This window comes from Hyaena hyaena, unplaced genomic scaffold (genome assembly GCF_003009895.1).
Source record: "Hyaena hyaena isolate Hyena2069 unplaced genomic scaffold, ASM300989v1 scaffold_337, whole genome shotgun sequence".
NCBI lineage: Eukaryota > Metazoa > Chordata > Mammalia > Carnivora > Hyaenidae > Hyaena > Hyaena hyaena.
In genome coordinates this window covers 333,978-360,666 of record NW_024080966.1, presented here as the reverse complement: position 1 = coordinate 360,666, position 26,689 = coordinate 333,978, and the positions used below count along the sequence as shown (strand labels likewise).

The 26,689-nt window shown below is 34.7% G+C and overlaps 1 protein-coding gene across 1 annotated transcript in view; it reads right to left on the bottom strand.

Moving 5' to 3' along the window:
- XPR1 (xenotropic and polytropic retrovirus receptor 1) overlaps nucleotides 1-26,689 on the bottom strand; it is a 206,754-nt gene that overhangs the window by 162,456 nt on the left and 17,609 nt on the right. The window contains exon 2 of the mRNA XM_039249309.1: nucleotides 17,432-17,483. Coding sequence (XP_039105240.1) covers nucleotides 17,432-17,483 — 52 coding nt within the window. The remainder of the gene's footprint in view (nucleotides 1-17,431; nucleotides 17,484-26,689) is intronic.

Below are 26,689 nucleotides of genomic sequence, written 5' to 3'. Positions count from 1 at the left end.
TACCTCTATTTAAACCTTCCTAGAGAGAAAATTTTAGTCCTAGATGCCTTCATTGCTGAATTCTATCAAACATTTAAGGAATAATAATACCAATTCAATACAACTCTTCCAGAAAATTGAAAAGAATTTTTCCCAGTTCATCCTACAAGGCCAACACAGACTTCCTAGTCTCCAGAACTATGATAAATAAATATCTATTGCTTATAAACCACTCAGTTTATAGTATTTTGGAAGAAATAGTTTTTATCCCAGAAATACAGAGTTTACATTTAAAAATCAATCAATGTAATTCACAATATTAACAAACTAAAAATAGAAAAACGATATGATCATATCAACAGATGTGGGGAAAGCACTCAAAAAAATCCAACACTACTTACTCCTGATAAAAATTCTTAGGAAATTAGGATAGAAAGGATGTCCATTCCCACCACTTCTATATCCAACATTCTGTTAGAGATTCTGTCCAGTATAATCAAGCAAGAAAAAGAAATAAAAGATATCAAGATTAGAAAGACAAAAGTAAAACTGTATTAGAAGATGACATAATGGCATGTGCGGAAAATCTGATAGAATCTACATAAAAGCTCCTAGAACTAACAAGTAAGGTTAGCAAAGTTGCAGAATACAAGATCAACATACAAAAATCAACTGTACTTATATAAACTAATCGTGAATAATCGGAAATTGAAGTAGAAAGACAAATACCATTACAACAGCATCGAAAAATGTTCAATACTTAAGAATATATCTGACTATATGATATGAATGTGTCCCCGTGTACCATGGCATCCAGCACAAGAATTACATGGCTACTAGAAGGGAAACAAAAACCGAATTGTACAAAGGAGAAAAATGGCCTTTGGAAAAAAAATCTTCCAACGATCAGACATGTAAAATCAGAGGCAGAGGATTCAGTTCTCATCAACAACACCTTCCTAAGATGAATATGCTTGGTAATGAAACAGATATAATTATAAATCCGGCAGGCATTTTTAAGTGGGCCTATGTGAAATAGAATTGGTTAAAATTCCAGGTTTTGTAGATCCCATACTGTAGCAGTGAGCGCGACTGTCTGTGATATTGCTTGTTTTATGTATTCTAGCTAGCAGTAACACAAATAAATACTGATAAACTATGTTAGGGGGGAAAAAAAAGCTAATCTGACTAAAGATGTTTAATACGCATACACTAAAAACTACAAAACACTATTGAAAGAAACTAAAGAATACCTAAAGAGATATATCTTATTTATAGGCTTGAAAATTAAAGACATTTGATATCATACAGTTAAGATGTCAACTGTCCCAAATTTATCTAAAGATTCAACACAATCCCAATCAAATTCTCAGTAGGCTTTTCATAGAAATGGATACTTTACTCTAAAATTAATACGGAAATGCAAAAGACTTACAATAGCCAAAACAAGCAAAAGAACAAAGCTAGAGAACTAATACTAGTTGTCATAGATTTGAAATTTATGAAAACCTACAGTAATCAAGAAATAGACCTACATATCTATAGACAACTGATTTTTTTTTAAATACGCAAAGACAATGCAATGAAGAAAAGGATGGCATTAGGGGAACCTGGGTGGTTGGTTAAGCAGCCGACTTTGGCTCAGGTCAGGATCTCACAGTTCAGGAGTTCGAGCCCTGCATCAGGCTCTGCACTGACAGCTCAGAGCCTGGAGCCTGCTTCAAAATCTGTGTATTCCCTCTCTCTCTGCCCCTCCCCCACTCATGCTCTCTCTTCATCTATCAAAACTGAATAAATGTTTAAAGAAGAAGAAGAAGAAACGGACGGTGTTGAAACGACAGATACCTGTACTCAAAAAATGAATTCTGTTCCATACATCACATCACATACAAAAAATTAATGCAAAATGTACTGAAGACCTAAATGCAAAACCTAGATCTATAATGCTTTAGATGAAAACATAGAAGAAACCCTTTGTGACCTTGTGTCTTAGTTCAGACTGCTACAACAAATTACCGTAGACTAGGTACCTTAACCAACAGAAATTTATTTCTCAAGTTCTGGAGGCTGGGAAATCCAAGATCAGTTACTAGTGGGTTCAGGTTCCGATGAGACATTCTTTCCGGCTTGCAGTCAGCTGCCCTCTTATTATCTTCACACAGCAGAGTACAGAGAGAGGAAGCAAGCTCTCTTAAGTGTTTTCTTATAAGGGCACTATAATTCCATTCATGAGGGCTATACTCTCAGGAACTAATACCTCCCAAAGGCCTCACCCCCAAAGGCCATCACATTAAGGATTAGGTTTCAACATATGACTTTGGGGGAATATACTCATTCAATAGCACCATGAATTATACAAAGAATTCTTACATCTGACCAAAAGCATAATCATAAAAAAACAAACTGATAAGTGAAACTGTATTGAAGTTTTAAAACTTCCACTTTTGAGAAGACACCTTTAAGGGCATAAGAAAACAAAAAATCTAATTTTTTAAATGAGTCATATTTGAACAGATATTTCACCAAAGAAGATATAAAATGAAAGGAAATGCTCAATTATCATTAGTCATTGAAGAAATGCAAATTAAAACCACAATAAGGTATCAGTATATAACATTAAATAAACTGACATTACCAAGTACTGGTTAGGACATGGGAAAAATGGAATATTCAGACACTGTAAGTGGGAATGTAAAATGGATCACTTTGGATCTCAAAATAATTTGAAAGAAGCCTAATAAATAAAAGTTGACATTGTATAAACAAACATATTTACACAAAACATTAGGAAATGCAAACTGATCAACAATAAAAGAAAGATCTAGTTAATGGAGAAAGGGTAAAATTAGATGGGGTGGGAAAGAGGGATTATGAAAAAGTGTGAGGAAGCTTTGGGAGTAATGGATATGTTCACTACCTTGATTATAGTGATTGTTTCATCAGTGTATAGAAATGCCATAACATCAGATTGTATATTTTAAATATGTACAGTTTCTTAAGTATAGTCATACTTCAATAAAGCTGTTAAAAATATATATTAATCAGGAAAAAGAAAGAAAAACTGCTTTTCTTATTATTTTACATGCTTGTAAGACTACAAGTATTCAAGGATTATCTTTTTAAAAATGCGGAGTAGGGGCGCCTGGGTGGCTCAGTCGGTTCAACATCTGACTTAGGCTCAGGCCATGATCTCGCAGTCCCTGGGTTCGAGCCCCAAATCGGGCTCTGTGCTGACAGCTCAAAGCCTGGAACCTGTTTCAGATTCTGTGTCTCCCTCTCTCTCTACCCCTTCCCAGCCCATGCTCTGTCTCAAAATTAAATAAACATTAAAAAAAATTTTTTTTTAATGCAGAATAGACTTCATTTCATTTTAGAGAAAAATTTTTATAAAAACAAAACGCTTAGGTTGCCTGGGTGGTTTCATTGGTTGAGCGTTCAACTTTCGATTTTGGCTCAGGTCATCATCTCATGGTTCATGAAATCAAACCCCACATCAGGCTCCATGCTGACAGTGCAGAGCCTGCTTGGAATTCTCTCTCCCTCTCTCTTTCTACTGCTCTCCCACATGTTCTCACTTTCTTTCAAAATAAATAATAAACTTTAAAAACTGCTTAATTTTACAACACAGAAAATTAAATATTATCTTTATGAAACAGTTTATAACTTTTAATTGCATGATAAATAATACAGTCATAAAAACATTTAAGAAAATTCATAACCAGGGGTGCTTGGTTGGCTTAGTCAGTTGATCTCACGGTTCATGAGATCTAGCACCATGTCGGACTCTGTGCTTACAGTGTGAAGCCTGTTTGGGATTCTCTTTCTCCCTCTCTTTGCCCCTCCCCCATTCAAATGTGTGTGGGGGGTGGGTGGGTGGGTGTGTCTGTCTGTGTGTGTGTGCATGTTAGCATGCACACTTTCTCTCTCTCAAAATAAAAATAAACTTAAAAAAATTTCACTACCAGATTCCATTCTCCTGTTCTTCTGAATACTTGGGCTAAAAGTAGAAGCCAGTTATGCTAGGAAAAATTACTCTGTAATAAAATCTCAACTAAAAAACTTCGTAACTATGAATAAATCATTCCAGAAATGTATATTTACTCTTAAGATTTTTCTTCTATTTTTTATGGTAGTAAAATTATAGAATACAAAAGGTGCCATTTTAACCATTTTTAAATGCACAACTTAGTGGTATCAGGTACCCTCACGATGTTACACAACCACCACCATTTCCAAACATTTCATTACCTTAAAGGCATATACTATAGCAGATAATCACCAGCTCTTTATTAAATGAAACAGCAGGAAATTAAAGATACTACTTTAGAAACAGTCTTATGAATCATAGAGAATATGAAAGTCCACAAGAACAGAAGACAAAAATTACTGGCTAGTGACTAAATCCATCTGATAATTCAGAAAATTTCTATCTGTGATATATGTCCAATTATACTGCATTTTTTTATTAATATAAAAACAGTGTAATACTGACTATATTGGTTTCAGTCTGCTTAGCTTTTCTAATTAATTTGACCTAATTGTTTATTCTAATTTCTCACTAGGGGTTCTTTTTTTTTTTTTTAAAGTTTATTTATTTTTGATAGAACATGAGTGAGGGAGGGGCAGAGAGAAGGAGACACAGAATCCTAAGCAGCCCCTAGGCTCTGAGCTGCCAGCACAGAGCCCAATGCAGGACCTGAACTAACGAACCATGAAATCGTGTCCTGAGTGGAAGCCAGACACCCAACCAACTGAGCCACCCAGCCGCCCCTCTCACTAGAAGTTCTTAAGGACCTAAATAAGAAATGCTAATTGGAAATACCACTGCCATTCTCTTTGTGTTATTACTTTAGCACTAACACCAATACCTCCATAGAGAACAAGAGATTATGAGAAAAATTGGTATATAGATTGAAGACATCCACAAGCAAAATCAGAACCATAAGATCTCTTCTTACTAAGAAAATAAAAGCTAAAATCCTTCTAAAATATTTTTTACAAATGCCCATAATTTAAGTTTACAACAATCAGCTTTTGCTTCTACTGGGATATTACAAATAAACATTGTATAGATTTTTGGGAGAGTTGAGGTAAAAAGAAGAAAAAGAAAACTAAAATCAGGAAGCATAACCCTCACTCCTCTAGGTTTGTACAACCTATAAGTGAAGAGAATGAGGTCCTCCTGTATCCCACAGCCCTATTCAAATAGTGTTTTGTAGACACATTAAAAGGTTAGAATCTCCCAAATCCAAACACCACCATGGACAGCTCTAAATTGAAAAACAATTCCACTATTAAATAACTACTTCATTCTATCCAAAAGTAAACAAAAAAATCTACTCAAGTTTTTACCTTGTGCTTATTTTTTGACTATTATCAAAACAAGAAAAATACCATTCTAGCAATTGTTTAGACTCCCCAAATTTAGAAACTTAAATCTGAATGCAAGGAAGGTTCAAAAAAAATTTTTGCAAGTGACATAGACTGAGAAATTAGCAAGCAAAATCATGCCAAAAATTATTTTATTGTAAACCTTATTTTCCATTTAAGTAAATTCCATTTAAGAATGCTCTGTGTCTTAAATCAGAGAACTCTAGATGCTGGCGAGGATGTGGAGAAACGGGCACCCTCCTACACTGTTGGTGGGAATGTAAACTGGTTCAGCCCCTCTGGAAAACAGTGTGGAGGTTCCTCATGAAACTAACAATAGAACTCCCTTATGACCCAGCAATAGCACTGCTAGGAATTTACCCAAGGGATATAGAAATGCTGAGGCATAGGAGCACATGTACCCCAATGTTCATAGCAGCACTCTCCACAATAGCTAAAACATGGAAAGAGCCTAAGTGTCCATCAACGGAAAAATGGATCAAAATGTAGTTTATCTATACCATGGAATACTACATGGCAATGAGAAATAATGAAATCTGGCCATGTGTAGCAACATGGATGGATCTTGAGGGTGTTATGCTGAGTGCAATAAGTCAGGCAGAGAAGGACATATATCATATGTTTGCACGTATAGGTGGATTAGGAGGACCTTAACGGAGGACCACGGGGGAGAAGAAGGGGAAAAATAGTTGGGGAGAGGGAGGGAGGCAAACTGTGAGAGACTCTTGAATGCCGAGAACAAACTGAGGGCTGATGGGGGGCGGGGAACGGGAAGGGGGTGATGGGCATGGAGGAGGGCACTTATTGGGATGAGCATTGGGTGTTATAGGGAAACCAACTTGACAATAAACTATTAAAATTAATTAAATAATTAATTTATTAATTTTAAAAATTGCGGAACATGAGAAGAAAAAGTAAAAAAAAAAAAACATATTTGGGACTGCACTGCAATTGTGGAACAATAGAAACTCTTAAATATATTTAATCATACTGCATTTGCAATGCCTGATTCAAAGTGTAGACATTTCAAACTCAAACAAGATTTATGTGCCTCAGGTGTATATGCAAAATTAATTGCATATGATAACACACCAATATAAATTCAATTTCCCTTTCTAATCTCACTGATTGCACCTCTTGTAACAAGCACATAACTGATCAATTTCTCATCAAGAACCACAAAACGGCACTCCACCTCATAGGCGATAAACTATGTTTCACCTCTTAACCTTTAATGAAGAAAATGAAAATTTAATCAGTATAGGTAGGTTCCCTGCTTCCCACACTCTAATCCCAAAGAGCTGTACATGTGGTTACTATGCTTAAGAGTATCATTCAATCCTAAAATGTCATCACATTTCACCTTTTCAGCTAGAGTAGATATTTTCTTAGTATACTAAGAATCTAAGCTTTAAAGAAAAGGTATTTTATCTTATATATATATATATATACACACACACACACACACACACACACATATATATACATATGTATATATATTTTTTAAGTGTGTGTGTGTTCATGTATGTGTAACATTACATGTATTTCTTTCTGCTAAAAAAGAAAGTCTAAAACAATGAATAACTCAACAGCATTGACACTTTGTCATATTAAAACAAATGAGGAAACCACCTAAAGAGGCTCCCACTGGACTAAATTGAAACTCTGATCAATAATAAGGATAAAAACTATACTGGAACAAAACATAGCAAGCATGTTTAAACATATTAATTCATTAACACACTTAAAAAATTTTCACTGGTCTTCTCTGGAAAATGTTAGAAAACCATTATTATTTTGAAAAGTAGAAAATAAAGGATAAGAATTCAGCAATTAACCTACCTTTCATATATCTATAGCTAAAGATAACCACTTTACAAAGGGAAGTTTCCCTTTACAGAATTCTGGCTAATAAACACAGGAAAGCTGGAATATCACCATTTTGTGAACCTTAATGAGCTCATGAATGTAGGGTTAGGCACTGATCATCAATAGCTAGTAACATTACAAAGACAGAAATGATCTGATATTATATATCCCCCCTAATAGAAGTATACACCAGCACCTATATAGTATTCTTGGGGAAAAATATACATGCATAACATTTAATCTGAATTAGATCAAGCTTCTAGATTTAACTATAAATTTACAGAGATACCAAGAACAGAAACCATGTTAAGATGCACCACAGGAATGTAATCAGTAAAATCCAGACTCTGGGAGACAAAGAAAACCAAACTAACCAGTTTGTTCCACCAATAACAATAATAAAAACTGTTTTAAAGGAGAACAGAAAATATAAGATAAATAAAAGAGTTAGAGAGGAAACCTACAGATCAACTCTAACCCAAAAGAACTTTCTTCAAAGAGACAAATACTCTGTGCTGTCCAATAAGTTTGCCCCTAACCTCATGTGGCTACTGAGGACTTGATATGGTGGTAGTGTGATTAAGGATCAGAATATTTCATTTTAATTTCAATTAATTTAAATTTAAATAGCCACATATATCTACCATATTGGATGGTGCTGCTATAAATCAATGGAGAATTAAGTAACTTAATAATCAATTTGCAATGCATCATATGATGGATCTTATGTGAGTTCCTATTCAAACAAGTGACTGTTTTTTTTAATGTTTACTTATTTTGAGAGAGAGCATGTGCGTGCACACACACACGGGTGGGGGTGGGGGGGAGGAAGAGGCGGAGGAAAGAGAGATTCCGAAACAGGTTCCATGCTGTCAGCGTGAGCCCCAGGAGGCCCAATCCCATGAACCATGAGATCATGACCAAGCTGAAATCAAGAATCTAATGCTTAACCAACTGAGCCACCCAGGTGCCCCAAAAATGAATTTTTAAAAAAAATTTTTTTTAATGTTTTATTTATTTCTAGGAGAGAGAGAGAGAGACAGTGTGAGCAGGGGAGGGTCAGAGAGAGAGAGTCACAGACTGAAACAGGCTCCAGGCTCTGAGCTGGCAGTCAGCACAGAGCCCAATGCGGGGCTCGAACCCACGAACCGCAAGATCATGACCTAAGTGAAAGTCGGACACTTAACCGACTAAGCCACCCAGGCGCCCCAAAAATGAATTTTTTTTAAAAATAAAGTATAAAATAATGACAGAAATGTAAATCCTGTCAGATATTTAATAACACTAAGAAATTACTATTAATATTTTCATGTGTAATAATTATATTTTGGTAATGGGGCAGAGATTATCCTTTAAAAATACTTACAGATAAAATGATATAATTTTTGGAATTAGCTTCAAACGAATTAGAAGGGAAAAAAAGAAGATTAGGCATTGTATTGATAATGACTAAAGCTGGGTGATGGGTAAATGGGATTCTGTATACATTCTCTACATCCATGTGTCTTGAAAAATTCTTGTAATAGAAATTTTGGAGGGAAGGGGAGACACTCAACTTGTATGCTAGGAAGAAGTTTGCTTTTTCTTCCTTGTTTGTCTCCTCTAAGAAAGATACTAGAAATATAAAAGAAATTCTTAGAAGGGATGGTTTGGAATACTTTGCAGGTAACTCTGGTTACAAGCAGATAACCTCCATTTTATACACTTAAGCCTAGGGACACGTGGGTGGCTCAGTCGGTTGAGCATCCAACTTCAGCTCAGGTCATGATCTCAGGGTTCGTGGGTTCGAGCCCCGCGTTGGGCTCTGTGCTGACAGCTAGCTCAGAGCCTAGAGCCTGCTTCGGATTCTGTGTCTCCCTCTCTCTCTGGCCCTCCCCTGCTCATGCTGCCTGCCTCTCTCTCTCTCTCTCTCTCTCTCTCTCAGATATAAATAAAACGTTAAGAAAATAAAATTTATACACTTAAGCCTAACTATCTATCGGCCAGTTTTTCACTTTCTGGGTGTCATGCCTGAATTTTTCTTTGACATCATTTGGCAGTTCCTTTCAAAGTGGTTAGAGCAGAATGTAAAAGCAAATGCCTCATTTGGACCTATAGACATGGTTCACAATTTGAAATAAGGACATTACAATGTATTTTTTCAATTTACATTTAGGGATATATATAGCAGGACAAAGATGTACCACCATCACCACCCCCAGCCAAAAGATATCCATGTCAAATCCCTGGAACCTGTGATGTTATCTTATTTGGGAAAAGGGTTTTAACATATAATTAATGATCCTGAGATGAAATCATCCTGAATTATCTAGGTGGCGCTAAATCCAATTACATATATCCTTAGACACAAGAAGAATAAAGAGACAACGTTGAAGGCAAAGTGAAGAGGCAGAGATTGAAGTGAAGTGGCCACAAGCCAAGGAAGCTGGCAACCACTGGAGGTGAGAAGAGGCAAAACTCTAGGAATGTAGCTCTGCCAACACCTTGATTTCAGACTCTGGCCTCCAGAACTATAAGAGAATAAATTTCTCTTACTTTAAGCCACTAAGTTTGTGGTAAAATGTTAAAACAACCACAGAAAACTAATACAAGGAATTATCTACTCTTTCAAATACTGACTACCTAGTCCTTCCTCATATTGGCTCAATAATTAGAAGTTATTGTGAATCTAAATAATTTTTGAGCATATTTTTCATTTTGAAGCCAGGAATTTTTGTTTCTTTTATTCAATGATGTATACCTACTGCTGGAAACTGCTCACTGATCATAATTTTGATGTTTCTTTCTACCTTTCTCAGTGGCATTCTCTCATTAAACAGCTAAAGTGGCCCTGCCCAAAGGAAAAAAAAGGGGGGGGGGCACATAAAGAAGAATTTATCTTACTTTAAACTCTGCCATCTGAAAGCTTTAACAATGTTTCAGATGTCTAATAGCTAGTTTGGAAACTCCATCTGAAATCACCAGGTTCATGCACCTGGTGCATTGTCTTTTCCTCTATAATGGAGAGTATATACCAATAATTCTCAGAGCCTTTTTGTTTCACAATTTAATTTTTTGTAATTATCCCCTCTCTGCTTCATGACCCTCCTTCAAACTTAGCATAAAAAAAAAAAAAAACCCACTGTGTGGTAAATGACACAGTATCTTTCTATGTTACTGATTTTTATAAGGGAAGGAAAAATTGAAACACTGGAAATACTTTATTCTATGGTGTGGAAAGAAAGGATTATAAACCTGCATCCCAAGCATTTCTTTATTTCTTCTAGCTTCCTACCTGTATACTACTCTAACTTGACACTTTTGTCACATCATCTTACGACCACTTACATTGTTATTTTATCTTCTAGCACTAAGCATCCAATTACATTTAATTCTCCTTTTGTGAAAGAGAAGATGAAATTTCATCAGCTTGAAGAGTACCGCTATTTACTATTCAGAAGCACATCTTTCCTACTAGTGAACTGGTTTAAGTTTAGTGGCACCTTTAAAGAACACACAACATTATTTTTTAAGGTAATAATACTACCTAGAAGCTACCATTTCCACAAGATAAATGAATATGCAATTCTTCTCCACTGTAAACATGAAATAACACCCTTCAGAAATAACTTCATTATACATCTGAAACTAATCTAGTGGGTCAACTAAACTTCAATTTTTTTTAATAAGAAAGAAAGAAAGAAAGAAAGAGAGAGAGAGAGAGAAAGAAAGAAAGAAAGAAAGAAAGAAAGAAAGAAAGAAAGAAAGAGAAAAAGATGGATGGATGGATGGGAGGAGGGAGGGAGGGATGGAAGGAAGGAAACAAACAAACGAACAAACTCCATTACATGGCTTGAATATCAATCAGATCTTTTCATCATTTCTTAGAGAAGATAATGGAGGATTAAAAATTTTATAATTCTATTTTTTTAATGTTTATTTATTCTTGAGACAGAGAAGACAGAGTGCAAGGTGGGGTGGGGTGGGGTGGCAGAGAGAAGGAGACACAGAATCTGAAATAGGCTCCAAGCTTTGAGCTGTCAGCACAGAGCCCAACATGGGCCTCAAACCCACAAACTGCTAAATCATGACCTGAGCCAAATTTGGATGCTTAATGGACTGAGCCGCCTAGGCACTCCAAAAATATATCATTCTTAAAGAGATGACAATTATCTTGTTGGCTTGGCTCTTGCCTCAACTTTCACTCTTAGCCATCTCTATTTCTCAATGGCTCTCAAAATAAGGTTGCAATGACTACAAACGAATCTAGTGTCTCATTTTTAGGGTTAAACTCTATTAGTCCCTGGTATACTAATCCCCAAGTCTTAACCCACTACAAGCAGAATGATTTTTGAAAATCGATAATAAATGATTCAACAACACTAACAGACAAGTGGAACTTAGAAAGGACACTCTCCTGCTATTGCCTACCTGAAAATGTAGCATATTAGATATAGCTCTCCCTATATTATAAATACCAAGTGATTTTATTTCTAGTTCAGAAGAGTCATGTAAATAATTTTTAAGGAGATAATGATACAGGATAATAAAATGGAAAACTGGGATGGAGGGGAGATACAAGATTACAAGTATCATGAGAAAAGTAATATATTATGAATGCATAGATTTGATAGTAATTGTATACATGCAAAAACTACTTCATGAATTTTAGAATACAATTCAATCCTCCATCCTCTAGGACTAAAAAGCAAGCTCACATCTGTTAAAACAACAAAGACCTGAAGACAGAGGTGAGGGAGAAGAAGATGCCTAAAGTGGACTCTGTCCATTCAAGCATGTAATCGGAATGAATAATTTACAAGCATACTTTCATCTTCAATGCCACTAAGAGCTGAATTCTAAGGAGCTCAGGGAGACTGTAACACATCTGCTAACCAAGCTGAATAAGCAGAGGGAGCCTAAGCAAAAATGATCCAACAAAACCTGTTTATAAGACTGGGGAGGCGGGGGGAGACTAAAGAAATGGCAGAGTAGCAGAGACTAGTCTAATAATGGTCAGAGACTCGTGTCCTTCACTGTATCTATTCATTCCACCTCAGAAAATCAAATAACCATATTAAGCCAACTGAATCAGAAGCTATATTAGGCTAATATCAGCTATATATTCTCCCATCAAAAAGAATACTTTATAAGACAACAGCAGGCAAAATGTGAAAGGAAAATCTTTGTTTACAAAGGTTTGTTTTCAGTAGGTCTTCTGATTTTAATTCAAATAGTCTAAAAAATATATTCTCCACAGAGAACAAACTGAGGGTTGATGAGGGGACAGGGGAGAGGGGGAAATGGGTGATAGGCAGTGAGGAGGGCACTTGCTGGGATGAGCACTGGATGTTATATGTAAGCAATGAATCATGGGAATCTACCCCCAGAGCAAAAGAGTACAGTGTATACACTGCATGTTAACTAACCTGACAATAAATTATATTTAATAAATAATATATTCTACCTGGTAGACATATATTTAAAAAATTCTCCAACAATTTATATATTTTTCAAATTTATGTCTATTTCATGTATCTCTGAAAGGAAGCATAGCCAGCATGTAAAAACACAAAAAGTAGTTTAATGTCTTACAAATAATATACAGTAACTTAATAGCTTATAAAATATGATTTTTCAGCAATCAGATGAAACTCTACATTTGGCATCAAGACAACAAAATGCAAAATGTTGAAACTAAGATCTTGTATCACCTGCTTCTCTACTGGTTTTAAAGAAATGCTACATTATCACCTCAGACTATACCTTAAAATACTACTCCATTAAAGACTGACCCCAGGATTCTAAGTGTGTATCTGTTCTCTATACTAAGAAAAATCCACAATTCTAGAACTTTAATATTCTCATTCTACTGTAAGGCTATGCTGCTCTCTAAGTCTTTCTGCAGAAAAAAAAATTAAATAGTAAAATGCTTTATTTATGCCATTTAAAAACCAATAAGGGGCACCTAGGTGGCTCAGTTAGTTGAGCATCCAACTTCAGATCAGGTCATGATCTCACATTTGATCTTGGTCAAAAGGCCAAGAGCAATCAGGTCATGATCTCAGTTCCTTGAGTTTGAGCCCCACACTGGGCTCTCTGCTGTCAGCGCAGGGCCCACCTTGGATCCTCTGTTCCCCTCTCTCTCTGCCCCTCCCCTGCTTGTGCTCTCTCACTTTCTCTCTCAAAAATAAACATTAAAAAAATAAAAATAAAAACCAATAAAATGTATAAACTTTAACACAGAATTCTGTCACTTTTTCAGTCATATATTTCCAAATGTAAATAGTTATCAAAATAATAGAGATTACACAGAAGAGTAAATAATAATATATCAAAAGAGATTAAAGTAGATAAGGAATGCCTAAAAATAAGTCCTTAAGCTTTCTTATGTATATTATTTCAGATATTGAGTATTTCCTAGTTACAATTATAAGACATCTATTTTAAAACTTTCTTTAAGTTTATTTATTCTGAGAGAGAGAGTGAGAGCGAGCAGGGGAAGGGCAGAGAGACAGGGAGAGAGACAGGCTCCACACTGTTAGCACAGAGCTCAAGGCAGGGCTCAAATTCATGAACTGCAACATCATGACCTGAACTGAGACCAAGAGTCGGAAGCTTAGCCAAATGAGCCATCCAAATGCCGCAATAAGAAATCTATTTTAAATAAAAAGAGACACTTTATTTTCCATAAATCAATGTATATGTGATCCATGAAATTCAGTCTCAAAGGATGAAAGAAGCAAAATACCATTATCTGAATATCTATTTATTTGAGTAAAACAAGCAACTTTAAGTGAACATGTCCTGACTTCTTAATTCATTGAAATTATTTTGTTTGGTTGGTTTACTTTTAAATGAGGAAAAAGCTCACTTTATTAATGAAGAGTAAAGGCACTATCTTGAAATGTCTTACAAAAGTGGAAGGAAATAATTCACTAGTATAAAAAACTGTCTGTGGTCAACTTCTTATTAACAAACACTTTCATATTCTAAGCATTTTATCAAATAAACCACTTTACTCTTACAAAATCCATTTCAAATCACCGTTCTTTGACTATAATTATAAATCCGTTCTATCTTAAACAAAAGTAGTATGAAATGTGAGGAAGCTGCTTATTTTACTATAACTCATCTAATATAACAAATCAGCAAAAATGTTTAATTTTAATAATGATGTTACATTATAACCACTTAGCAAATGTAATCAGTACTGCTATTACTTAGATTCAATTCAATATAATAAACATTTTAAAAAAGATCAATGTCCTCTGAATGCTTTAAACAACAATACTCCCATATTCTAATAGAGTAACTAAAATATCAATGAACTTAAGAAGCGTATAAACCCAATTACTGTTTAAAAGAAATTCACATTAACCATATTGATCAAAAATTATTTAAAATTTACGGCGGGGGGGGCGGCGCCTGGGTGGCTTAGTTGGTTAAGCGCCTGACTTTCGCTAAGGTCATGATCTCGCGGTTCGTGGGTTTGAGCCCCGCGTTGGGCTCTGTGCTACTGCCAGCTCAGAGCCTGGAGCCTGTTTCAGAGTCTGTGACTCCCTCTCTCTCTCTGACCCTCCCCTGCTCACGCTGTCTCTCTCTCTTTCCTAGAAATAAATAAAACATTTAAAAAAAAAATAAATAAATGAATAAATAAAATTTACAGCAGGGGTTCTCAACTTTGATTATTATTACCATCACGTGGGAGAGTGTAAAATCACCAATGCATGGGCTTCACTCACAGATTTTAATTGGTCTGAGATGGGAACGAAGTATCAGTACTTGTAAAACAAGACAAACAGTATTAAACTGAATTAAAACAGCCACAACTTATGGTATGCTATGGTATACTTCAGTTTTAAGATAAAAAAAAAACTTGCTCAGTGGCACCAAAAGTTTTAAGTTTATTAAAAACTTAAGGTATAGGAAAAAAAAAGAAAGTGAAAAGAAAAAGACAATATTCAAAAAAGATAATCAAGTCCTAGCAAAAATGATAAAATTTGGGGGCTCAGTCAGTTGAAAATCCAACTCTAGATTTCATCTCAGGTCATGATCCCAGAGTTGTGGGATCGAGCTCCATATCAGGCTCTAAACTGAGCTTGAAGCCTGCTTAAGATTGTCTCTCTCCCTCTTCCTCTCCCTCTGCCCCTCTCCCCTTCTTGCATGCTCTCTCTAAAAATAAAAAAAAAATTTTAAATTTAAAAAATTAAAAAAACATAGGCAGCACCTGGGTGGCTCATCCAAACTCTTGGTTTTGGCTCAGGTCATAATCTCACAGTTTGTGAGATTGAGTCCCATATTCGGTTCTGTGCTGATAGCGTGCAATTCTCTCTCTGCCATGTGTGTGCATTCTCTCAAAATAAATAAATTATCATTAATACAGTACCGGAATCAAATGAGTCAAAATGATAGTCACTTTAACATTTTCTAACCTCAATACCACATAGAACACACTTCTTTAAACCACCACTTTTCAATATCTTCAATTCTCAAATATCTCAAAACAGAAAAATTCATTTTAAGAAAATAAAAATTACATGGCTATAATTTGAGAACAGAAAGAACAAACAAGTATGGAATATTCCCCGTGAAAGTAGCACAGACATCTGCATGACCAGCCCACAATACTCCCTTTATAACAGGGTCCAAAGAACTTAATGCCTCTGGGCAATGATATAAAAAAAGTTCTTAGCTATAAGTATTTGTCATTTTAGCATACTTCCACAGAATTCAGTTTTTCTCTAATAACAGCTAAAAGTGTATGAAAATTACTAGCAACATGAGCCACCATGAAGGAATAAATAAAGATTACCAGAACTTCCAATACCTGTCAGAATACATTTGTTACAAACTGGATGGTAAAACTTAAAACAAAAATGAAAATAAACTAAAGATAAGTAGCCTGACCTTGAGAATAAAATTAAAAGAACCAAGAGTGAAGTTAAACAGGATGATTTAATTAACTGATTCTTTAATCAGTTAAACTTCCATGTAATTTCATTTTTATTACACTCTTAAAGTATTTTGAGAGGTACTCTTTATGTCACATAAAATAGGAAATAATAACCCAATAAAGAACTAAACATTTTGATCAATCTTAAGCGTCTTCCATTGAACATTAGAAAGTTAAAGTATATTATAATCCAAAATTCAGTAACATCCTATAAAACTAATAATTCCTAAGTGCCAATACCCTGGTAAAGATTTCAAGATGTTTAAGGATACACATTTTGAATTCAGAACGGTTAGAGATGAAAGATGTAAATTTCTATGTCATTGAAGAAATGAGATTTTTAATTATAGATCTATAGTTTTATTAAACAACTTTAGTATCTGTTACATGTTGTAAAAATAAGTCTCCAAAAGCTTGTCACTAGAATGACTTCACAGAATTTCAATTTGGTACCTCATAAAATATATTAATCTGTACACACTCTCTAGATTATTCTTGACATATACTTTTTCACATACATCTCTCCTGAAAAATGTGGTGTAAAATTTTAAAAGATTACTCAGCGTCAGAGGGAACACTCCCTCAAGAAATAACTGTTGAATTAGTTATTTAATGACACAAGAACTCTTACAACTTTAAATTACAACTCTACAAACCTATCAAAGGTTAAACCCATAAAGAATGAGTTGGTGAGCAGAAGTTGAGGTAACAAAAAAGATCAATAAAGATAATTTGAGAGAGATAACTACTGTCCTTAGGTCAGTGATTTTATGACAGCAAAACTGCACACATACATACACATACATGCTTACATCACCTACACACACATATGCGTCGTAAATATGCTTCATTGTTTTTTTTACTAATCCCAATCTAAAGACATGGCACAAATAGAAAGGAAAAACTATGCTGCTCAGACTAAGTATGGATTAACGATTCACTAAAGGCTGGATATAAAATATACTGGCGGGAACGGGGATGACACAAAAACTGAGTTTAAACCAAATACACTGCGTAACTGTGATTCAAAATGTTAAGGTGATTTAAGAAGATACTAAGAGACCATCATAAGATAAATGTGAGCTAAACGAACAAGAAAGTTTGATTGAAATGTAAAGTAATCATAAATTTATTTTTAAAAAGCATAAAAGATCTATATACTAGGGCTAGATATATTAGTTTTATACTATTCACTTTGAAATATCTTTCCTTAAAAAGGGGTTTTATGTGACTAAGTTAGGGGTTAAAGCATCTTACCCTCCACAGAAGGTGCCTGATCCTGAGCTGAATACAGCATATCCTTGAAAGCCTATTAGAAAAAAGAAAAGTTCATGAAATCACAAGGAATTTTTACATTAAAGCCTTTGAAGCTAAACAAGTACTTCTTTTTCAATATCCAGACATGACTACATGATTCCCTAAATTGAGAATTTAGTAAATACTTCAATTAACTTTAATAAAGTTAAAACCCATATATTATACCTTCATATCAATCCAGTATTTTTCAATCTTTAAGAAAACGGTTAATATGTACACTTTAAAAATTAAAAGTCATTTGGAAAAGAATGAAAAATCTCCTGAGAGATCATAAACTCTCTTGACTGAAAGAAAATAGTGATAGAAACTGAGAACAATGGTCCTTGAGAAACACAGGGAACATTGCTTAAGAAAATACAAAACAGTGGATACAAATTTTGTAATTGTAGTAGCATAAATGTAACATAAAATTCAGCATCATTTTCAAGTGAACAATTCAGCAGTGTCGAGTACATTCACATTGCTATGTAGACAATCTCCAGAATTCTTTTTATCTTAGATACAAATACTCTTCAATGGAGGTTTGGAAAGTCCTCCATGAGTTACAGCTTTTATTGTTTTTATCCAAACCAGTGAATTAACTGCCAACCATATTTAGGTAATTTGGATAGTTGCAGTTTGGTCTCCCAATAAGTGATTTGGGGACAGGAATGAAAAGTAATTCACTATACCTATCAAAACAGTAGAAGCAATCAAGTGGATAAGGCTCCAGGGCTGACGAGCCATTCATAAACAGGTGGCTTTATCCAGTCCCACAGCTTCAAAACTTCCAATGCAATCTAACCATTGATGGTCACCCAAAGTGGCCTCCAGCATTCCTCAACAATTGACATTTGGAGTCAGATAATTTTTTGGGGGGCAGGGAGACAGTTCTGTGGATGGGATTTTTAGTAGTATCCTTGCCATCTAGAAACTCACTAACTTCATCTAGATACCAATAGCAATGCCTCCATCAAAAGCTTTGTGACAACCAAAAATGTCTCCAGACACTGCCAAATGTCCTGTGGGAGACAAAATCAACGAGCCCTACCCCCATGCCCAGAACCACTGCCCTAGATTCACTCAAGCATATTAAACTCCCAAAAAAGAAGAAATAAACCTCCAGGATAACCCATTCTGTATTCAAGTCTAATAAATTGTATTCTTCCCAAGTAAATTTACCATATGTTTTATACCAGTGACCAACCTATTACTTCTATTACTAACCAAGCCTGACAATATACAGTAAAAAAGACTGCCAGTGAAACAAGGAAAATTAACAATCTTAATTCACTTTTGTTAATTTTAACCTATGTTTTATAAAAATTTTTGTAGGAAAATTATACTTAAAAACTTTTAATTTTTTAATGTTTATTTATTTTTGAGAGAGAGACAAAGAGACAGAGCATAGCGGAGGAGGGGCAAGAGATAAAGGGAGACACAGGATCTGAAACAGGCTCCAGGCTCTGAGCTGTTAGCACAGAGCCTGAATCGGGCTTTAACTTGTGAGATTATGATCTGAGCCAAAGTCGAACACTTAGCTGACTGAACCAGCCAGGTGCCCCTATACTTAAAAATTTTAACATCGTACATGCTTAAATCCGTAATATTCGGTAAGATTTACTATATAAAATGAGTCACAACAGTTATGTAATTATGGTATAATAAAAAATATTGGCTATTTGTTTTAGGTTCCTGGCATAAAGCTCTGAAAACCTTTAGAATCTACTCTATTTTGTGTACTAATGAGGTAGCTCTTGGGGGTGGATAGGGAATGGCCCTGATAGCTTCAGGAGGGGGGCTGGTCCCCAGAAAAACCAACCACCTGATTAATGTGATTAGAGTGTCAAAAATTTCAGTACCATCCCCAGATCTCTGAGGAAGAGAGAATGGCTGGGGATTGAGTTCAATCACCAAAAGCCAAAGATTTGTAGTCAGTCAGGCAGAAGTGTGGGTATTCTGGGAACCACACTTATGGCTGGTATCTCAAACGAGAGCAGTTTTGTGGGACTATGCCCTGACCCATGGGGTCTGTGCTAACTCTGGATATTTAGTGTCAGAATTGAACTAATTTATTAGACACCCAGTTGGTGTCAGAGAAATGGGTACTGGTCTCAGAACTGGTCAGAAGTGGTGACAGAAAACAAAAATCATTTTTTTTACAAAACCTTCATTACAGGGCCGCAACTTTTCTAAAATTACATTTGAAGCTCAGCCTCATCTTTACTGACCACTAATCCTTAAATTTATTTGTGTACAAAAGCCCTAAGTGAGTACGACAAAGGTATAGAATTTCTTTTAAGAAAAATATATATAAACTCATTATATTCTTTACAATTTCAGATGTCTCAGGAACCACTAACTTCTAGCCTAAAAAGAGAAGTTAGTCTAGATGATTTTATCACCCATCAAAAATTATTTACGTCAGTTTGGAATAGAATTTTATATTAAAGTTCTACACAAGTGTAGAATGCTGGTTAGGTTACAGTCTTCCATCAGATATTTTAAGAAAGTAAATTAATAGATTGCTTACAGCAAAGTAACTCCCTAGATAGAAGAATGTAAGGAACACACACTCAGCCAGAGAATTCTTATGGAAATAAATCTATCATAACAGCAGGTTATACCAGAAACTCAAATATCTGAATGAAGTTTTTCTACTTCTGGAGTATAATAGGCATGTATACCAAAATTAAATGATGCTATCTGGAACCAAATAAACCATTAATGACTAGCAGAGTGGCCTCTATACAATAGAAGCTCAATAAATAGTTCTTGAATTCAAAAGTGTTTCTTCTTTGGAGAAAATTACTTTAAATATGAACAAAGCACACTGAGAATTCACACTAAGTAGTACCTTAGTGACATATAATGAAAATGAATTATATTTGCAAAAGGAAAGCTTATCAAATTAAATTTTTAAAAGATGATTAAAATTTTATAAAGAGAAAAATTATGATAGCCTTCATTTTGATTGTAAACCTGAATCACAATTTCATTTCAATCAAAACAACTCTGAGTAAAATCAGGGACAATTATTTTTGCTTCTTACTTCAGGTTTCCTCTAAATAAGAGACCCTCTAAGTTGTTTATTGTAATAAGTCTCTAGAGAACTCCATAAACAGGATACCATTTTATTCCTGTGACAAGAGAACAGCTCCAATTAGAAACTGCGAGGGGACAAGAGCCTACGAAGTAATGTCTAAATTATACCCATAGATTGTTGTCTACAATATGAAAGCACTTGCCTAGGTTAGGAGCAGTACATCCAACTATACAAAATAATATATTCAAAGAATTTCCTAGATTTATGCTGTTTTACTTTAAAGAAATCCAGTACTTTAAATAAAACTCTGAATTTGTATAATAAAATAAATACACATTCATGTGCATTACAAGAGATTTCTTTTATTTCCAAAAGATTCAAAACAATCTTTTATATCAGCATCTCTAAAGTAATTTGTTAAATTATTTTTGTTAGGATACTGAAACATACTAAAACAAAACTCTGTTAGCGTTTATAACAACTCATTAACAGTGTAGCTTACAAATTAAATCCAAACACAACTACAAAACCAATACTATTCAACCAACAATATTAATGTGACAGGAAAAAAGATGTTTGCTGAAACAAAATCTCAACTGGTAACATGAATACAATGCTGTCATTATACTTGTTCTTCTGAATTTGGAATGCCCATATGACTATCAGATGTGATACAATTCTCCTAGTACCTCTACTATGAGGCAGCATTAATACAGTGGCTAGGAGCTATGGAGTCAGACAATGTGTATGAAAACCAACTCTACCACTTAATAGCTATGTGACTTCAGGAAAATTAACTTCTCTGTATATCAGTATCCTCATCTATAAAACAAGTGATCTCATATACCTCACAGGTCTATTATGAGAATTAAAAACTCTTCTTAAAACACAAATCCTTATATTAAGTATAATTCATGATTATACATGAAAAATACTTAGAACATAAAGATACTCAAAGTTAGCTAATCCATTGTGAACTACCACAAAACTTACATCACACAGTGGGATGTAGCATCATTTGGCCATCTATTTGGACATGAATACATCATTTATGATTAGATAGGCCTCAGTCCGACAGTAGTAGTAGAGTGCTACCTGGAGCCAACATGATCAAACAAGCATAAACATACGCACTGCAATCTCCTGGCATTTGCCAGTTTATAAGATGGTGATCTAGATGATCTAGAATATGCTATTATATTTTCAGAAAACCAGTCATAAACATACTATATTTTTAACTCTCACAGGAAACCTATAGACTCCTAAGAAAATACATGCAAATCCCAGTTTGCATAACTTTAAACAAGGTCTCTAATTATATTAAACTTTCTATAAGATATATATCTTTTGCACAAAATAGGGTTTAGTTCAAACCTAACATGTATGTTCAATAATACTGTCAATACAAATTTCTTACATTGTTAATTTTTAATAACCATAGTATATCATCATTAATCTCCTTTCCAAAGCACAGGCCATCTTACAGGCCTTTCCACAAACTAAGATCAGAGGCTAGAAAAATTCCCACTTTCTATCAACTCACCATTAGCCTCATATATAAATATTATCACCACCATCAATTAAATAACCTATGTTGCTCTCATTGGCTTCAATATTCACTCAAAGTCAGCACATTGGAATTTAACTATTGATTAATAAGCAATAAACAAAGGCATTTAAAAGAGGAAGGGAATGGGATATTTGTTATAAACCATTAAAACAGTCATAATCCTCTTAACAGTGTTTAATAATTAAATAAAATTTACATCAGACTTTTTTTTAATTGGAAAATTCTTCTAACTGGAACTCCTGAATAACAAAATTTTGATGTATTCTTCAAAATATATATATCATGACAGGCGCCCAGTTGGCCCAGTCAGTTAAGCATCAGATTCTTGATCTCAGCTCAGGTCTTGATCTCGGTGGTGAGTTCAAGCCCCATGTTGGGCTCTGTGCTGGGTGTGAAGCCTACTTTAAAAACAAACAAACAAACATGAACATCATAAGCTGATCTACAGCACCCCAGAAATATTCTCCAATTACTTCTTTTTCAGTTTCTACTTCCTCTTTTCACATATCCTTTTTAATTTTTTTCACCAGAAATCCCAGGTAGTCTGTGAGTAATGTGCAAGTCAGTTACATATGACATGGTTTCTTTGTCTCATCATCTAGAAATCAGCCATGTTTTCATGATACTAATGTGTTAAGGACAGTTCTGTAAACCAGATTATATACCCCAAGAGGGCATCCAGCATTCTCATGTGTCCTATGCAAAGAATCACCATCTAAAGAATCTTCATTTCTATCCCCAAATAAAAATAAACTAATCTAACTCTGTTTTTGCTGATAAAAAATAATAAAAACTCTTACACAATCTTATAATCTAATATATTAAAGTTTAAAATTAATGTATTTTTGTACATACTTAATCCAATATCTACAATATATTAGGATTATGCATGACTCATAATTTTCATGGATTTTAAAAGCATCCCATCAGCAAAAGGCAATTCAATATGCAGAAGTTATTACATTAAATTATAAATGAAATTATTAAATGTATAAAATATATATAATAGGAAGAACTAATCTGGAATATTCACATTTATAAATTACTACACTAATATATTCTGATATTCACTGACCTTTTACTTTTCTATGTGAATATCTTCCAAATCTGTATCCTCAGCCACATGTCTGCTAACACAAATGCAGAATGCCCAAAATTCAATTCATTTCTTCCTAAAACATGCTCTTCTCATGTTCTGCATTTCTTTCAATGTCATTGCCAGTATCCAAATCACAGAGATTCACAATCTCAGTTATCACCCATTCAACAAATATTTATTGGGTATTTGCTATGTGCGAGGCACTGCTCTAGACACTTGGAATACATCACGAGTAAAATAAAAATCTCTGTCCTAGTAGAGTTAACATTCTTATATTCTCCTTCTTTCCAACCATGAGTTTAATGATCTGGTTCATCCAATATTGCTACCAATAACCTCATTTACATAAATTCTCTCCTATCCTTTTACCTACTCTATTTCAGTGAACTCTGAACTGGTTTACTAACGTATAGATTTTCATCTCTCTAAAACATCTTACAAAATGCTGCTTTATCAATCTTCCCAAAGTACCAATCTGATTCTCCTGCTTAAAAACCTACAAGGATTTCCCAATGGCGACAAAATAAAGTCCATAATCCTCTGCTGGCCTCTAAGGCACCCAGAATGGTTCAAACTATCTTTCTAGGCTTATATTCCAAACTGAAGAAAATCACTTTCACTTTCACAACCTGACCCTAAAGCCAAAATGAGTTATTTATTACTCATTTTAGGAACCTCATTACTTCTTCCATCTTTGCCTTTGTTTACAACTATTGTCTCTACTAGGATCCTTTACCTTACCCACATCTTCTAAATCTAACTTCCAAATCTTAACCATTTTTCAAGGTCTAGATCGAATTTAACCTCTTTTATGCATTGTCCTGATTTCTCCAGCTGGAAATCATCACTCTCTCCTCTGAAATCCTGGAGTACTCTATTTGAAACCATTTATAGCACTTAATATTTCCATCTTATGTTTTAATTATCTGTGTCACTTGGTCCCCACATGACTGTAAAGTCAGTGCATTAGCCACCTTGCTTGTACTTGTATAAAAGAGTGCACCATATTTATAGATTATTAATAATCATTAAGGGAGTTATCAAACTTTACTCATTCAATGATTATTGGATTTCTACTCTGTACATTATGCCAGGCTCTAAAGAAAATAATGATGACTCAAACAAGGAGTCACACAAATAAATTATAACACAATATGTTACTTAAGAAAAAATGAGAAAGTATATTGAAAGTTTAAGGAAGTAGCAATTGGGGGGGGTGAAATATGGGAAAGAGGAGGACACCAAGAAGCAAAAACCAAGAAGAAAAAAGAAAGATTAGACAAACAACTAAACATGAACTAAGGGAATTCAAGATTTCCAAGACTTTGAGCCCAGGTGAAAAGAAGGATGATTAGTGACACTACTGACTGACCTGGAAAAACACCAAAGAAAAAACTTGAGCAAAAACAGAGAGGAGATTGGATAATAAACCACTTTGGTATCTACAAAAAAACTGAGATAGTTAGTATACAGATGAAAATAGGGATCTACAATTTATTTTTTAATGTTTATTTATTTGTTTTGAGAGAGAGAGCGTGCAAGTGGGGAAAGGGTAGAGAGAAAGAGGAGAGAGAGAATCCCAAGCAGGCTCCAAACTGTCAGCACAGACCCTGACAAGGGTCTTGATCCCACATACCCTGAGATCATAACCTGAGCCAAAATCAAGAGCCAGAAGCTTAACTGACTGAGCCACCCAGGCGCCTTGGAGATATGCAATTTAAAAGACAGGTCAGAGCTAGTGGTTAAGAACTGTGAATCACCTATATAAAGGTGACAAGAAACTGCCTAAGCTTAGGGCGCCTGGCTGGCTCAGTCGGTAGGGGTAGAGTGTGCTACTCTTGGTCATGAGTCTGAGCCCCCCCAGGCATGGAGCCTACTTAAAATAAAAAAGGACTGCCTAAACTGTAGGTAAATATAATTTCTCAGAAAGTGAAAAGTGGGCCAAGGACATAATCTTTTGGAATACAAAGCAGCAGATAAGACAATGAGAAAAAAGTCAGATATATAAACACAGTGCCACAAAAATTAAAGGAGCATTTCAGGAAGGAAGAGATATTAGTCAATGGGATTATAACAGTGCTATATGGTGACAGATTGTAGATACACTTGTGGTGAGCATGACTTAATGTGTAAGAGTTGTCAAGTCACTATGTTGTACACCAAAGAGATATCTGCGTCCCTGTGTTCGGTACAGCATCTATTCACATTATCTAAGACATGGAGACAACCTAAGGGTTAACAGATGAATGGATAAAACATATGTGGTATATACATATACAATGGAATATTACTCAGCCATGATAAAGAAGGAAATCCTGCCATTTGCAACAACTTGGATAACTCTTGAGGGCATTATGATAAGTGAAATACCGTATAATACCACTTACATGCGGAATTTTAAAAGCCAAGCTCAGAGAAACAGAGGATAGAGTAGTGGTTATGAAAAGGCAGGGGGGTGGGGTGGAGGGGATATTAGTTAAAGGGTACAAACTACCAGTTATAAGATTAATTTACAGCATATAAATTTAAATGTACAGCATGGTGATTATAGCTAATAACACTTTATTGTATACTTGAAAGTTGTGAAGAGAATACACCTTAAATGTTCTCACCACAAAAAAGAAATGGTAATTATGTGATGGGATAGAGGTGTTAGCTAATGCTATGGTAGTAATCATTTTACAATATATCGATGTATTAAATCAATATGTTATACACCTTAAAATTACAGTGTTATGTCAATTATGCCTCAATAAAGTTGAAAAATAATTTAAAAAGAAAACTGAAACATGTGAGCTAAGTAAAATAACAAGGAAGGAATAATTTTTCTGTATCTTGAGCTGGATGATGAATATAGATATCTCTTCTGTCTAACTGGAATGTTATCTATCCATCTACCTATCTAATTGGAATGTTGCAACTGAATTATAAAGAAAAATAGCTAACATTGGAATGCCTACACTCTTTCTACTTTAGAACCTATAACTGAAACTATCCATATGTAATCTTTAAAGGAAAAAAAATAAAAAGCTGCTTAGAGATCAAAAAGAAAGAGACTAAGAAGAGGTTATTAGATCTGAGGATCAGGATCTAACCTGTGACCATCAATCAATGGTTTCACAAGAGTGATGGGGCAGGAGCTAGATTACATTGGGTTGAGTATACATGAGAGCTGAGGAAATGATAGCCACAAATATTGATCAATAATAAAAGCAATCATAGTTACACTTGCTGAATGCCTACTATCAAGCATCATTTTGAATTTTTTAAATACACTGCTTTAACTCTAACTTTATTAAACACAGAGCTTTAACACCTTAATGAATATGTGATTCTCATTTACCACTGAAGATGTGAAACTCAGGTTACTAAAGTATCCCGCCCAAGTTTTGTACCTTCTATAATCCATGCTTGAGAAAAAGACACATAGCCCACTATTTCAAATGAAAACTTACTTTCTAAGATTTACTTCTAATTTTGGCAACTCAATTTTCTGATATTCTT